The following is a 17,521-nucleotide window of genomic DNA, read 5'->3' on the forward strand; positions in this document are numbered from 1 at the left end:
CGCATTTGAATATGAGTAAATTTTATTATAAATTTGATAAGTAAACGCTATTTCCCTGTTTTATAATATAATCTATATAACTGGTTAGACGATACAAGGCATATTAATTTTATATGTATTAATTACATATTAATATGAACTTTTTAGATAATCCCATTAATCCATCCAAATAAAATCAAAGTACATGTGCCCTCACGAAATTATCAATTCTGTATTATTGATATATTGCTTTCTTTCCATGTCATCGCTCGTATTTACAAGCACGGGCACCTGTTAGCTACGGTCGGTGATTTTACTAATATGGAGTGTATACGAGGTCATCGCCATGGATTAGCCAATGAGCATCGAGGCCGCTTCAAATCGGAAAAAATAGGTCAACCAATGAAATCGGTCCATTCAAACTGTAGTAGCTCCCTTTGTTTGTTAGGTTGATCTCGGGATTTTACTATATGTGTAAGGCTCACGGAATAAGATCCGAAATTCCTTGTTTCAAAAAGTTGAACCAACTTGAATACATCTTAAACATTGAGGAGATACGTGACAGCTGTGGTAAGTTATAAAATGAGTAGTTTTAGGTCGGAATCTATCCATTTTCAGTTTGCAAATAATCGATCAATGTTCTGAGTCGAGGATTGTCATGTCTGATATTTGAATTTACCTCTACCCTCGAAATCTCCTCTCGCATACAACATGACGTTATGTTTGCGCCAAGTTTGAAAAGGTATTTGTAAATATTGCCGACACGTGTTATAGATAACTTTGTGATATTTTTAATGTATTGCTTTTTGCTAAAATGATGATGTTTTGTTCCAGTCAGAAGTTGATGTGGTCAGAAACACGATGTTAAGTATGGCGTATTGTAATCCATCCGACATGGATTTTTTAGACACTGTTTCAATGGACTCACATGATATTCAGAGTGAGATGGAGAAAATTCTGGCCAATGCCGATTTTCTAAACAGTGAAAATAGCAACCATGGAAACAGTGCTTTTGATTTTGACACCACTGGACCAAATTCTATTGATGACTGGATTCAGAATATTCAGTGGAATGAGGTGGCAAAAGTGCACAATGTCATGGACTCTTCTTTTGAAATTGACAATAATAATCCAAACTTAATTGTCAATCCACAGTCTGTGATGCCGATAGCAGTTGCCCCTGCTCGTCACAGCTCTCCCAAGAAAACGGCATTCTCACAGATTGGCACACAGACAAAACCCAACTCAACAGCGGTGAATGTACAGGGATCTGTGTACGGTTCCGAAGCCCTGGGACTGAAAATTGAAAATGTTGTCAGCCTTAATCCACAATACATAGAGAAAAACAACAATTTGGCCACTACAATAAATTCTACAGTACAAGAGACTGCAATGTCTGTACAGTCTCCCAGCAGAGTATCGAAGCCTGTGACAGTGTCATTATCAAATAGTGCTGTGTCATCCATCGACTTGATGGAAGAGCAAGAAAAAGTGTACCCCAAACCTGTGTATTCTTACAGTTGTTTGATTGCCATGGCGTTAAAGAATAGTCGAAAAGGGAGTTTACCTGTCAGTGAAATTTACAGCTTCATGACGTGAGTGACATTGGATTTATTGCATATTGTGTTCATTGTGCCTACTGAGTTTAATATGATTTAATGATGATTTATCAGAAATCAAAAACAAAACCTTGTATTCAATAAGATTTTGATTTGAGTTATTTAGTATACAGGAAGAATTCAGTCAGAATTACTTTCAGTTTTAATTTTTTAAATTTGCGAGAATGATTTATAATTTAGTTCATTAAAACTCCTATATTATATTATATTATTTGTAAGGAAGTGAATTTTGGGGTTTCCCAATGGCTACCATTCTAAATTTTTGGAAATATGATCAAGTAAATTATTTGCATTTGTAACATACAGTGTGTCTGTGCTTTGTTTTATAAATTTATCTCTTTCTGTTACAGAGAACACTTTCCCTACTTTAAAACAGCCCCAGATGGATGGAAGGTAAAAATTAACAAATTTTCCATGAAATCGATCTTCATTTGTACTAGTTGTAATATTTAAACAGGTGCTTGGGGAGGGACCGGGGTATTTAAATCAGTGACCCGTTTTACAACAGGGAAGTTTAAAGTTCATGTTGGGATAAGTTATTATACAGTGAAAGCTCTTCTATAAAATTTTTCATCCTGCTCTCACACAGTCTTGAGTTTTGTTTCAACATTATCAAAAGTTTCCATAGCTTATATATATCTAAAATGCAGTGTATGAATTAGCTAAAAAAAAAATTAAGATGCTGAATTGGTTATAATTGCAATAAATGAAGAATTTCATTTTATTAAACTGAGGACAATATTTTTATGGTTATGATTAATTTCCCACATTACATAAAAGGGATTTATAATGATTTTAATCTTCACATTTATAACTTATCTTTTTGCAGAATTCCGTTAGACACAACTTGTCATTAAACAAGTGTTTTGAAAAAGTGGATTCACCAAAAATGAATGGAAATACTAAGAAAGGCTGTTTGTGGGCCCTAAATCCAGCAAAAATTCTAAAGATGGAGGATGAAATTGCAAAACACAGAAAAAAGGACCTCGACTCCATTCTCAAAAGCATGTCAAATCCAGGTAAAAAAATGCTGATAAAATTGTTGCAGAGTTTGAAAGAGTCATTGTGTAAGGAACTGTTTATTGCATAGGAAAAAGATGTATCGGTAAATTCACTATTTATTATATGTTTTGATGTCAAGATTTACTGTCATATTAAATTATTTAATAATTTTAATGTCACATTTAACTTAGGGAAAAATGATAAATTCCTCCTCATTTAAAGCTTTGATATTAAGACTTTGGCCTTTTCCTTAAGTAAAGTACTGTTATGTCTTGTAAAAACAACATTCCACTCCCAGACATCAAAGACTATCTCACCATACAAGTATCTAATTGATTGTAAGATCAAAGGGCCTAGTGATAATGAGATTGAATGGGCTTTTTTGATTTTGTTTACACAAATTACTTAAGGCAGATGTGTAGGTATAAAAGTGTATACATAGTGTAGATCTCTATCAGGGGTGCCCTAGGGGGATCTGAACAGTTTGTCACACTTGAATGGCTCCATAGAAGTTTTTAGCCCTCAGAATTATGATTATGACACCTGTGTAAAATTTTAAATTGACACTAATTGTAAAACACAGTGGAGTAAGTCAGGGTGTCTGGCCAAGACCTTGAGAATTTTTATAAATTTCTAATCATGATTAGCTTCTCACTGGGGATTAGTGAATGAGTTAATCTGGCTTAATAATTAATTGTGAGTAATTCATGTTGAACTCCCACTGCAGTCTGTATTTTGAGAATAAAATCTTCCATTTATTGATCTGTTATATTGCAGAGAATTTTATGTGTTAAGAAAAATGAAGCTTTTTTGTCACTTATTTGATAAATAAATGTTTAATAGAAATTAAAAAGTAAAACTAGAAATTCTGAATAACTATCATACAAGCCTTACATAATGTATAATCTAAGTAGATTAATACACAAATTATTCATGGATAATTATTATGTAAGGCATGCATGTGTGAAATACTTGCAGGGTTACTTGTCCCTGTAAGAGTGTATATGAGGGGGATGTTATATCAGAACCCGGGGATGAGCATTAATTAAGGTCATTAATACTCACCTGTAGTGGGGGTCAGTGGTATGACAGGTGTCAGGCCTGACTGACCAGTGGGCATTAAGATGTCAGTCCTTATCTGCTGGTGTATACACACACTGCTAACATCAATATTGATAAAGGGAGCTGCCATAAATCATACTTCAAAATCACATTGATTGCATGATTAATTATTGGAAAATTTTAATTAATTGAGATCAGTTGCATAGGCAGGCATTATATCCCTTTGTATGGTGTGGCATATTTCATGTAAAAAAAAAAAAATCATGATTTTTAATTAAAGTATTTATTTAAAAAAAAAATTATGATTTATTATAATAAAATATTGATTAGTACATGAAATATATTAAAATTTTATAAATTTTAACACCACAATTTTAATATTATTTCAATTTTATCAATGTTACTCATTTTAAAAAAATTGAACAATTAACTCCATTCAGTGTTATAAGCATTTGCAAAATCTCCTTAGTCCCATTTTTATTTTATTTTTGACTAAAAATTTATTTAAAAATTAAATAATCCAGGTATAGTATACTGACTTCATTTCTGTTACAGGCTTTTTTTATTTCTTTTTTAAGTACTCTTCTTTGCAAATTATCTGGTACTTGATACTTCCAAAATAAAAGTCTGAAAAACTAATTAGCTCCAGTCCTGTCAGGAATTCACCACTTCCCATAGGAACTATCAATTTTAAGCATATTTTTTCCAAATTTGTTTATTTGGGTCTATATCTATACTGCTTAGGGCTCAAAATCAACAAAAATCTTTGCTTGTCAATTTAGAACTTTGCTAAATTACATTTTTTTTTTACAGAGAAAGAACTGTAAAAATCATTTATTGGACCATGAATGTATTTCATGAAAATGTGACTTTTAGATCAGTAAAACATTTACATCAGTAATAAAATAACACAAGTACTATATTTCACATTGTAGCATTATAATCGGTACTAAATTCCACTTTTTCATTGCTACATTACAGATAAACTGGAGCTAATTGAGGCTGGAAAGGCGGGACCACCAGGATCACCAAAGGAAGACACACCCTCCCCAAGTCAGCCAATCAGAGAGGAGAAGAACAGCTTCCTGTCCTCTGATGTCGGCATTCTGGAAAACGGAATCGGTCTCGAACAAGGACTACCAGATATTAGCTTTCCGGTACAGAAAACACAATCCAATTCTAACTTCATACACAAAACTTTATGTAGTATTATAGAGAATCAACACAAACAGGTTGAACACCTCTTTCATAAATTTAAAAGTTAAAACAAAGACAAGGAAATAACAGAAATACAAACTTCACAAACAACTCTGCTAACTGAAAATTTCAAGCTTGTAATCTAAGGGTGTATATGTATACCATTACGATGTCATAATTTGAATTGCCTCCCTTGTTTCAGAGCTCTGGTATTTGGGATGAGATTCGCATCGATTCAGTGACATCACCCTCCACCACACAAGTACTTACCATTAGTGCTGCCCCTTTATCAGGCCCCACTACCATAGCAACAGGTATAGAATATGTATTAATGGAAATTAATGTCTCAACAAGATCATCTATGAGTTATAGTGCTAGAACTTATATCATTTGATTTCAGCAATGCTGACTTTTGAGTTCTGTTTCTGTTAGTTCAATTCTAGACTTCTTTATTTTAGGAAATAGTAGCATATATGGAATCCTTACATGCTCAAGTCCCATGAATACCCAGAATTCCAGAGTGACCCAAAGCAGTTAATGCCGTCCGCTAGTCACCACATGTTCAGAACATTCCAGCCATTTAACCTGTCTGTGTGTGTCAGTTTTACATAACCCTCACCCCAGTATCAAATTAATATGTATCTTAAATCATTGTTGAGGCATACCCTTCTCTGTTGTAATTAAATGTACACTAAGTGTTACATTGCAATTGTAAATATGAATTGACCTATTTTTTATATGCTGTATAATATAGAATGTGTTCTGTATTTTGCATATTGCCATGAACTATTTTTAACGGTGTACCTATAATGGTGTATAACTATACAGACTCGGTGTACAAACCACAATGTGTTCAGATAGAAGTCCTAGATTTCTATAAATCTGGCAGCGATTAGACATTAGAAAAAAGACAATGTGTTCAGATTAAAATCTTACATGTCTGGCAGCAAATATCCTCAAAAATCTTTACAAAGTATGACCTAAACTTTTTTTATTGTATTTATTAAAGGAGTTGCTTTTTTGACTGTGGAAAATGTTTTATATATCATTTCAACACTAAAAAGTTTTGATCTTTCATCAAAAATGTAGATCTTCCAACAAAATATTACTTGTAAACAATTAACACAAAGATTTGATTAGTGAAGCAATACATGTATCAGCCTTCAGTGCAGTGGTATAAGTTTGTAGTGGAGGAAAACAATGCTTTGGACTTACAGTCCTCTGTTACTGAATACACATGGAATGACTTTTTGTTTTTTAAGACAAATGTACACGTTATGTAGATCATATCGTCATTAGCAGGAGTTCCTGTTGTTGAATATTTGCCGACCTGCTTGGTGGGCGTCATAGTTACATGTACCTATATTTAGTGATCATGCTTTTAAATGAAGTCATAAGAAATGGCAAGTTGTAAAGTTTTATGTATGGAGTAATTCCGATATTGTTTTCTGCACAAAGTGATTTTGATTTAACATTGTGTTTTGCTCACTTGATTGTTATTAATTTGTAAAGTGATAGAATGTATGTTAATTGTAAATACTAGAATGAAAGAATGGAAGTGATACAAGGAGGCATGACAAGTAGATGGTACAGTGCCAAAATGGAAGTTTCTTCAAGTGTGATTTGCTTCATGCAAGACACAAACCCCCTTACAGGCAGCAGTGTACAGGAGTCTGAGCGGTCATCTTTAGTTTTGGGAGGCCCGGGGTACTGCTCGAGTTCTCACGGTCAGCTGGTTCCCTGTCCATAGGGACCAGAGGGTTCAGGGGTGCTTTGAGTAAACACCAGAGGTTCCTTTCTGATCTAAATGACCCAAAGATTCAGCTTTTGATTTAGTGTTTCATATATTTAGTTGTTACCAAGTCCTAGACAAGTAGATTTCTTTAAAGTTTGGAAGGGTACAAATTCCTTTCTTGTTTCTTGAATATTTACATAGTCAGCTTTAACACTTTGCTTCCATGGCTTTAGTCATCCTCATGCTAAATTTACATCAGAAGCCATTTATGTAATAAATGTGGATATAAATAATGATTTAATTTCAGTGAAATTTTACAATTTTGCTCCACATAGTGCTATGTGTATAGTTTTCCTTGTTTTTTTTTCACTGAATTTATATGTATACCACTTTCTTCCCTAACTTTTTTCAAGCCTCCTTTAACCCATTGTTTACGTGTATCCATTTAGATTTTTATTTTCAATCATGCAACATTTTAGTTTTTATTTTTTGGTTGATTTTTTTTATGAAAGGAAAAGGTCATTTTAATTAGAAATTCTTTTTTTTCAAATATATTGTTTCAATGTATTGTGAAATTTACAAACTTGCAGCCATGTATGTGTTCATATTTTCTTAATTGAAAAAAAAGATTCAATATTTTTTTTTACATAATGTACATTAAGATGTATAAAACAATGTGTGGTGACTAAAAAAAAAAAAAAATAAAGTTTTCTTAATTTCTTGGATTTTATGCTTTGTTAGAGATTTATTGCTCTATGAATAAGCTTGATATATGGAGAAACAACCTGAAAAAATGATAATGCCTTCATTGATAGACTGAATGTGGATTATTTTCAAAATTCTGCTAATTTTGAAACAGCTTAAAGTTCTTACTCTTTTGTAACCGATGAGGGAGACCCTGGCTTTGAGACCATGATCTGAGAAGACTAGTCAAAATTTTCATTTTGAATATCCGGTATCTGGAGTTTTTTTTTAAACATATATGCTTAAAAATTTGTAAGTTTGCATAATATTCAGATTTAAACAAATGAACAAATATTTGTATCTTTATCAAAATCATTTCAAAACTTGTATTGAGTTTAAATTTTGACTTGCCCTCAGTTAATGGTCTTGGGGCCAGGATTTGAACCCAAGCCATCCTGAATTACTTAGGTGTTCTACCAACTGAGTCATTTGGCCACTAGTGTTCAAATTCTCTGATTGCCACATTCCTCTCACCTGAAAGTTCTTTGCCCCCCCCCCCCCCCACAATACCAACCCAGGCTCTTCCGTGGCAGGTCTTTCATCCGACACTTTAAGGGCATAGCATGGCAACAAATGTAACCAGTGAGAGGAAAAATGCGACAGACCAGACCAGGATTTGAACCGGGACTCCAAGACACTAGTCATGGGCTCCTACTGACTGAGCTACCTGGCCGCCAGTGTTCAAAGTCATCTGATTGCCACACTTTTTTCAAAAAAAAAAAATTCTTGAGATTATACTAAGATAGTTCATATCTGTATTCTTCAAAGGACAGTATGACTTGATTCTGTTCAAATGAAGCATTTGACTGGATTTTCTAGTGTTGGAAATGAATTTGCTGAATGTGTTTTAGATGTTAATGAATGCCAGAGGGGCCTTGTTTCCTAATGAGATACTTGCATTTGTATTTCCTAACTGACTCTCAAGAGACCAAGCAATACCATAAAGGATTTAATGGCTAAGTTTAGCAAAATAAAGCACTTTCCTTGTCAAACTAGTTGACCAGTACTTTCATAGTATTATACATGTACTTTATTATGAGGGACAGAGATAGGTTATATACAAACACATGGAACAGACAGAACAAGTTGTCAAACATAAACAATGCTTTATTGACTTCTATAATCTTGGCACATAATTTGCCTGTACAACAAAAACTGTCAGGGGAGATAAGCCCAATAAATTCAATGCTCTAGTGTGTACATACATATTCAATAGGTAAAATAGAAAGGGCAGACAACTGTGGACACAGTAATCACATTGATATACAAGTTATACTGGAATCATATATAATGGCTGTCAATCAATACAAACTGAATATCCATCACTGAAGACTCATAATCTATCAGTCCTCTCACCAACAAAAAAATAGCAGTATCGTTTGTGGGATTTCTATTGGGATATAACACTAGCTATTCCTAAGTATTAGACATATGACTAGACAAATTGAACAGGGCAAATTTATGTAGACAACGACCCCCTTTTATCCAAGTATCTCCCTGTTTCAATGATTAAAATTTGCGAATCATTAACATAAATTTGCTTTAAGATTTATCTGCTTTGTTGTAGCTTGTAATAAAAGTATTCCCTGAAAGTTATTTACACTACTCATATGTCTACATATTCCAGTGAATTCAAAATTAAACTCAATTTCAAATGTATGTATGAATTATTGATCAATGGGGTAGTTTATATGGATTGTCAGTATAAAATTATAAATATATATTTGTATTCAACATGAATTTGTAGGCTTAAATTTCTACTGCATCAGTGAAACTAGCATATAAATTCTCATTACACTTGTCAAGTTGTGAAAAAAAATCTCTGCTCATTTGGAATGAAGTTATCATATTTCCAAAATAATAGAACCCAATTTTACAGAACTTTGTTACAAAAAATGTTATTCTTGTAAGGAATTCTAAAATATCTAATCATTTAAAAGATGTTTTTGGTTAAAGGAATGTGTAAAAAATTATCTTAATCCCCCCACCCCACCCCCTTCTCCTGCATGTTACACTGTACTACTGTGTACAGGGTTATTTTCACCCTGTGTTACAAATGTATTGTCATTTACACTTGTAAACAGTTTTAAATTTCTGTTCAAAGAGAGATAACTCAGAATTCACCAAGCATAGATGAGGGCAAAAATAAAACTGGGGCAAAAATTCCATGTTTGCAGTATTTAGAATACTAAATACAAAAAAAACTTTGTCATACAAAACTTCTGGTGTACAGTAAAAAACCCTTCCAGAACTCAAAAAAGTCCCATTACCCTATATATCAGGAGAAAAATTGACATCAGCCACAAAGAGACTCAGACAGGGCATACAGAATTCACATGGTCCTTCTTCTTAACATTACACCTACACAAAGCACACATGAAATTGCATCAAATTCTGGATCCTATGAATGACACATCTTGCATTGACATATGAAAGACATTGTAATTGAATAATGAATGATGGTGAGGTCCACAACAAATACAACATTAGTCACATGACTGATAACTGTTCCAAAAAAATATGAAGTTCTGAAGTAACAATTGACAATTCAGTTTAACCAAAAAATAACATAGTCTATAAACTTCATAGAAATTACACATATACTTAATTACTTGTAAGTAACTGTGTATAAAATAATAACATATTAATGCACAGAAATTTACAATTAAAAAAAAAATCTTTTCCTTTTTATTATACATGTATTATCAACATGAAAGTATAAACATTGGTATAATTGTGCAATTTTTTCAGGTATACAATCATTCTTTATTTTAAAAAAAATGCTGGTGATTGTTTTATATAAGTCAGGTATTCCTAAGAGTAACTTCAACAAATTGTTACTCAGACCTGTATAATGCAGACTTCATTTATAAACAACACATACTATGGCTGATCAACATATAGCTGTGGATGATGTATACATGACGTGGATTTTTATTTCTTCGTTGGTTTTTTAATTATAGTAACAAAAACAACTGTCCAAACATATCCACAGGGACCTGAGCAAAATCAGTTTAAGTAACTACCCATTCTCTGCAGTATCCCCATCTAAACAAAACCTCTGACACCAGAGTTGTTTTTCTTAAATACAACATCTCTGACACTAGAGTTGTCTTTCTTATACAACACCAAATGCCAGAGTTGTCTTTCTTAATACAACATCTGATGCCAGAGTTGTCTTTCTTGATATGTTTGTCATTCAGTCAGTAGGCTTAATTCTTTGGCTATTTGTCTGAGTATATTATATTTATAACACAAGGGGGTGTTTCTACTCTGTCTGTCTGTGACCCCTGTGATGAACCATTAGACCTCCTTGAGGTACTTCAGGGGACACATGGCTTGTTTTTTGTTTGCTGCTTGGATATGAACCATCCCCTTCTCTTCATCGCCTATCTGTAACACTATCTGGAAAAGAAAACAACTGGGGCTAATTCATAAACAGCCAACCGTTCTTACTTTAAAACTAGAGAGTTCTAAGGGATGCAAATGTTGCCTGCTTAATAGCATCATTAAAGATTAAAATAAATCTAAGAGGGTTCAGCTATTTACCGTATTTTCTACTAGAATTATAGATCAGGCATTTACCGTACTATATACTTGTATATCTTCAGGTAAAACTTTGGACACCCATAAAGGCCATTGTAAACCAGACCAATGGTTTGAACAAATTTGAATCTTTACTGTTTACTAAAATTTGGAGCAAAGTTTTGTCATTTCTTGATTCTGTGCACTAAGTTAAGTTCTTAATGTGATCCATCATCCAAGAATTCATTGTAGCAAGTTTGTCTAAATTAGCAAGGTGGTTGTTTAGACATTGAAAATGTGAAAAGTTGATGACAGAATACAATAATGTATGAAAACAGATAGGAATAGGTAACCTGAGTTGACTCAAGTGAAGTAATAAAGATTGCAAGATTATCAATTGAAAGTACATGTATTCAGATTTAAAATACAAGAAGACTACGTCATATACATCACAATTTGGAACTCTCTTCCTTCCTTAACACCCCTATACTAACTACTGATACTAGTTCCCTGCTTTTACATATCCATACATCTTCACGTATACTGAATTGTCTTAGAGAAGGGAGATAATCTTAAAGGAGTCTGCGTAGTAGTTCCTGGCAATAGAAGATAACTGATAAATTAGTCGAAATGACTTTTGTACTTCATAGTATCAGCCCAAGAGAAGATAACTCTGTTATGTTACCTGATCCTTGTGCAGCTTCATTCCATTCCCTCCCTCTATCAAATGCATGGAGTGGATCACCTGGAACACTCGCTGTCCAGTCTGGATTGGGATCAAGTAGGTGGCCGGGAAATATCCCACCTTACCATTACATTTACCCTGAAACACACAAAAATTAACAGGTAAATAATCCACCTTACCATTATACATCGAATTACCATGAAAAACAAAAAAATAACAGGGAAATAACCCACCTTACTATTACATTTACCTTGAAAACCACAAAAATAACAAGTATGTGCCTGGGAAATCAATTTACCATACCATTCACTTAACCTGACACACACTAAAATTACAAGGATGTGTCTTGGAAAAACCCCCACCTTACCATTATATTTACCTTGATATGCACTATAAATATCATAAATACTGTAAATCACTTTTTATTCATGAGAAATTTATTTTAATGTAATCATGCCAGACTCTCTGCTCACAAAAATTTCATTCATGTGTTATATTTTTATTATTTAATAAAGATTGTACACATGTCCAGATACAGTAAAACTCGATTATAAGGAGGTCACTTAAAAACCCCAATAACGAAGATTCTCCATATTCATATGATCGAGGAATACCTATCTGGATTTGTAAAATTTTCTTTATAACCCAGATTTCCATATAAGTGAGATCTTTATAACTGAGTTTTACTGTAATGTAATAATTTTCTAGTTCCCCTTACCACCTGTACAATGTGTATATGTTGTGGTCACTCACCTTCCACCAGTCTGGATCTGAACTGTCCAATACACTCACCCTCCACCCCGCCCTGTCAACGACAAAACAACAACAAATCTAACTTATAGATTCAACACAACACACTCTCTCTCCACCCCCTGTCAACGACAAAACAGCAAATCTAACTTATAGATTCAACACAACACACTCACTATACACCCCGCCCTGTCAACAACAAAACAACAAATCTAACTTATAGATTCAACACAACACACTCTCTCTCCATCCCACCCTGTCAACAACAAAACAGCAAATCTCACTTATAGATTCAACACAACACACTCACTCCCCACCCCGCCCTGTCAACATCAAAACAGCAAATCTAACTTATAGCTAGATTCAACACAACACACTCACTCTCCAATGTAAATGACCTGGTCTTACCTGAGATCAAGGTCATCTTTTTCTTTTCCTTTAAAGTTGTACAATACAACATACAACTGAGTATTTTGTTTCTTTTGGCTTTTCTGCAAGAAAAAAAGGTCACAAGATGACTTCCTACTTTGATTCAACTCACACTTAAAAAAAGGGCTGAATCTATTTCTAAAGAGCATAAGAGGAATTCTCTCAATCAGCATACTCTTTATTCCTTACTTTATGCGAGTACTTATTATGAGATGACTCGAACACATCAAATTGCAAGAACATGAATACATGAGTGGACAGTTGTTCAAGAGTTCTTACATCTATTTCAGCAATACAAAAATAAAAGTGAGTAATTTTATTTCCCAAGTGGTGTCTCTCACAAAATTATGCAGTACTGATGATAAATTCCTCACTTATATTTAAAAAAGTACAATACTCTTTAAAGGACAGGATGTCTTGACTGCTGAAAAGTGGAGAATAATTTACAGAAACATGAGATACAACATCTGATCATTACAATAAATAATGAATACTGCTCTTGCATTAGAAATCAATTTTGCGTTACAACTGCCTAGGTTAAATAATGAAAACTAAGGGTTAGAAAAACTGTAGCATGTTGATCGGTAAAACAATTGATTGTTTATCTGAACTTTAACTGCCACTAACATTACATTCTACAAGTGTTAAACTGAGGAAGAAGATGTGTGAATATTGATTCAATGTCTGATGTGAACTTCTGTAGCTTTGTAAATACATCTACTACTGGGGAATCATAATTTAATTCGTGGGGGTCAATGTTCGTGGGCAAGCAAAATTTTACTTTTTTGTGGGGATGTAATTTCTGGGTTACTTGTGTATACAGTAGATTCAATGAATCAATATTTTACAAAATAAATGTCAGTGGGAATGTTAATTCATGGATAAGGTTGACCCACGAAATCCATGAACATTGATACTTCACAGTACATCAACAAACAGCCTTATTGTCATTGTCAGATTACAACTCTGGTTCTATAATGCTTTGTAATCATTTTGATCTGTAGGGGCCAAGTGGAGATATAACTTAATAAGGGAGCACTCAAATCAAAGAAATAACCTATATTTCAATATTTGTTGACATTGAGGGCTGAGGGTATCTGCAAAATCTATGAAAGTTGAACCCCCATTAAATTTGTTTCCCTTAGCATCACACATAGATAATATTGGGTATCAGAACAGAACTGTGTGATCCCCATTCCCTCCCCAGCCATCATCTAACTTTTCAAATCATTATAATCTTTTTCATTTCATAAAAATAAATAAATTCTATGCCCCAACTGTACAGGTGTATTTAACCTTGATATATGACCTTTATAATGACCTGAAATTATGCACTGATCTTCATGTTGACTCAGCGAGAATAATTATTGAATTATTAATATCTTTAGTTTATCCGTAGTGATTCAGTGGTCCTCAACAAAGCTATAGGGATTTCACTTTAAGGAGGTATGCCACATAGAAATTTTATTTGATGGATGTTTAAAGTATCTCTTTTGACATATGATTTCATCATTAAAGACCAATTTAAGCAGTGTCACCCTAAATGACTTACAGTACTTGATGAAATATGGTTGTGTCACCCTCTATGACTTGATGAGATGTAACTGTGTCACTCTATCTGACTTAAGGACTTGGTGAAATACGACTGTGTCAACCTTTAGGACTTACAGATTTTATCACATTCAGAACTTGGTGAGATGTAACTGTGTCAGTCTGTACGACTTTCAGGACTTGGTGAGATATGACTGTGTCAACCTTTAGGACTTGAGATATGATTATGTCACTCTATGACTTAAAGGACTTGTGTTATATGTCTGTGTCACCCTTCATGACTTGATGAGATATAACTGTGTCACCCTATATTACTTACTGAACTTGGTGATATATGACCGAGTCACCATTTATGACTTGATTAGATATGATTGTATCACCCTTTATGACTCAAGATGACTGTGTCACCTTTTATGACTCATTCGTCTTGGTGAAATATGATTTGTCACCCTTTATGACTTGATATATGATTGTGTCACCCTTTACGACTCAAGATGACTGTGTCACCTTTTATGACTCACAGGACTTGGTGAGATATGATTGTGTCACCCTTTATGACTTTATGAGATACAATTGCATCACTTTATCTGACTAACAGGACTTGATGAGATATAATTGTGACACCCTTTATGACTTGTTGAGATATATATACATGTTATTGTGTCACTGTACTTGACTAAAAACTAGACTTGATGAGATATAATTTTGTCAGTCTATATGACTTACAGGACTTGGTAAGATATGAATCTATCACCCTATATGACTTGGTGGGATATGACTTTGTCACCCTTTATAATTTACAGGACTTGATGAGATATGATTGTGTCACCCTTTATGACTTGATGAGATGTAACTGTGTCACTCTTGACTTAAAGGACTTGGTGAGATATGATTGTGTCACCACTTATGACTTGATGAGATGTAACTGTGTCACTCTTGACTTAAAGGACTTGATGAGATATGATTGTGTCACCCTTTATGACTTGATGAGATGTAACTGTGTCACTCTTGACTTAAAGGACTTGGTGAGATATGATTGTGCCACCACTTATGACTTGATGAGATGTAACTGTGTCACTCTTGACTTAAAGGACTTGATGAGATATGATTGTGTCACCCTTTATGACTTGATGAGATGTAACTGTGTCACTCTTGACTTAAAGGACTTGGTGAGATATGACTGTGTCAGCTTATATGACTTTCAGGACTTGGTGAAATATGACTGTGTCATTCTTTAAGACTTGATCAGATATAATTGTGTCACTCCATCTGACTTAAAGGACTTGGTGCGATATGATTGTGCCACCCTTTATGAATTGATGAGATATAATTGTGTCACTCTATCTGACTTACAGGAGAATCTTTAGGAGAATTGCTGTAACTGACTTTATCTTCCAACTCCAGAGAGCTTGCTCGATTTGATGAACTAGCGAACTTCTTCCGCAGATTGGCGGCAGAGAAAACATATTTTTCATCTGGGCTTGATGAACCTATTAAAAAGCAGACAATAGACAATATAAAATCAGCATGATGGAGGAACAGTTCATTTGGTGCAGTTCAGCTAGGACATGCACGTTTTATTAAGGAGGAAAAAGCTTATTGGCTTAGAATTTTATCAATACAATATCCCTCACAACAGTTTAGAGTATACTTTAATACAGTAACCTTAAAATTATATCTTGATAACCAGAATTTGTATAAAATGAAATATAAAATGATGAATAATGCTTATACAGTGTAAAGAAAATCAAATTAACAATCTCTGAATACAACAATATGCAAAGCTTCCGTGAGCGATAGACTGCTACAACTGCAACTGGTGTTCATTCTTCTGGTAATAATACCAATGTTCTGGAACAGCTGATTTACATGTAAAACAACTATTAGTGATAGACTACTTCAGAACATGAAATTGTATGACACATGAAAGTTATATTGATCTGTAAAACAAAATGTAATTAATATCAATATTATGTGGAAAAAAGCATTTGATAATCTTATAATAAATAAATGTAAGTACCTAAATGACATAATTGTAAAGCACTATATTTACTCCAACTCTCCATTGATTTTGTGGCATGGTAGAACATACATGTCCATGTGAAATATTTTAAGTTTAATATAGAATTGTAGCTGGATCCTCAATTTTAATGATTGAAAAGTAAAAGCCATGTCCTGTGAAATCTCGCACTGAAGGAAGTGGACACTGACCCCTGGTCACTCTTCTGTGACAGGTCAATCTTAGGTGTCGCTATATTTCCATGACACAGAAGGAGTTTCATCTGAACTTTGACATTCAAATACAGAAAAAAAATTGATCTATGAATGTTCTAACACCATGTAAATTGTAAAGGCACAAAAAAAACAAAACTTTGCTTTACATAAATAAGAGTTCAAAAGAGAATACCCCTATATTGTGAACATGCAGAAACCTTGTCTTTGTCATTGATAGAGAAACATGTAGATACCAGTTGTGCTCAAGATATGTAAAAGTCATGCAAATAAAATGTGTGCTGCTTTTTGTCCATGAGAATTAAGTGAAAATTCATCAACAAAACAATTTTTTCTGTCCTTTGGGCAAAAGTTTCATCTAATAAAAAAGCTATATACATCAATATGGTATGAAGACATGCAGTTTTAGATGTTGCTTGATGTCCACCTGGTTTTTGATTAGGAGTAGTGGACCTATTCTACCACTAGTGTTGTTCTACTTACCCTCAGAATCAGCCTGCAGTCGAGATATCGGACCTACTGGAAAAGAGAAGACAAATCACAACCAGGGAACAACATCACCAAGGATGAACAACAGGGGTCATTTACATCACCAAGAAGGAAATAAATCACAACATTACCAAGGATCACAGAAAGAAATTTAACCATTGGTCAATGCACTGATCAGGGGAGATAATTCTAAAGGTGAATGAGGTACACTCACAAAAGGAGCAATTTTTTGTTCAAAATATCAAAGTATAAGCAAAGAAGGGGGGACGGCTGGGAAACAGAATCTTAGACAGAAATAAAGAATACATCAATTGGTTGGATCAGCAGTGTTTGAACAAGATCGGAATATCAGCAATGTTTGTACAATGTAACAACTCTATTACAAATTCAGAAATAAGCAAAAAAAATGTTGCCTTATTGATCTCAAGACTTTTCAGTGACAGATTGATAAAATGAAAAGATTTCTCTGGTGAATTTCTCTCTTTGAATTCATAACTTAGACTTTCAAAATTGGAAAAATAT

At 33.7% G+C, this 17,521-nt stretch overlaps 2 protein-coding genes across 3 annotated transcripts in view; one reads left to right on the forward strand and one right to left on the reverse strand.

Moving 5' to 3' along the window:
- Positions 1-398: 398 nt before the first annotated feature.
- LOC133186796 (forkhead box protein N4-like) lies at positions 399-5,860 on the forward strand. 2 transcript variants are annotated; one of them, XM_061322119.1, is made up of 7 exons: positions 399-549; positions 814-1,574; positions 1,949-1,991; positions 2,428-2,617; positions 4,644-4,819; positions 5,062-5,173; positions 5,318-5,860. In XM_061322119.1, exons 2-7 carry the CDS (start codon positions 841-843, stop codon positions 5,395-5,397), a joined length of 1,335 nt encoding a protein of 444 aa, XP_061178103.1. In that variant the 5' UTR covers positions 399-549; positions 814-840; the 3' UTR covers positions 5,398-5,860. The 2 variants fall into 2 exon arrangements, with proteins under 2 accessions (XP_061178103.1, XP_061178104.1); XM_061322120.1 differs by lacking the exon at positions 399-549 and adding an exon at positions 579-721.
- Positions 5,861-10,001: 4,141 nt separating this feature from the next.
- The window catches only part of LOC133186797 (uncharacterized), a 130,175-nt gene continuing 122,655 nt past the window's right edge, over positions 10,002-17,521 (reverse strand). Inside the window, exons 15-20 of the mRNA XM_061322121.1 lie at positions 16,994-17,029; positions 15,632-15,768; positions 12,707-12,789; positions 12,302-12,353; positions 11,549-11,686; positions 10,002-10,743 (exon numbers count right to left, since the gene is read on the reverse strand). Coding sequence (XP_061178105.1) covers positions 10,642-10,743; positions 11,549-11,686; positions 12,302-12,353; positions 12,707-12,789; positions 15,632-15,768; positions 16,994-17,029 — 548 coding nt within the window. The 3' untranslated portion in view covers positions 10,002-10,641. The remainder of the gene's footprint in view (positions 10,744-11,548; positions 11,687-12,301; positions 12,354-12,706; positions 12,790-15,631; positions 15,769-16,993; positions 17,030-17,521) is intronic.

The sequence above is a fragment of the Saccostrea echinata genome, unplaced genomic scaffold, assembly GCF_033153115.1.
Source record: "Saccostrea echinata isolate AGI-Se365-2 ecotype Australia unplaced genomic scaffold, CSIRO_AGI_Sech_v1 ptg000014l, whole genome shotgun sequence".
Taxonomy (NCBI): Eukaryota; Metazoa; Mollusca; class Bivalvia; order Ostreida; family Ostreidae; genus Saccostrea; species Saccostrea echinata.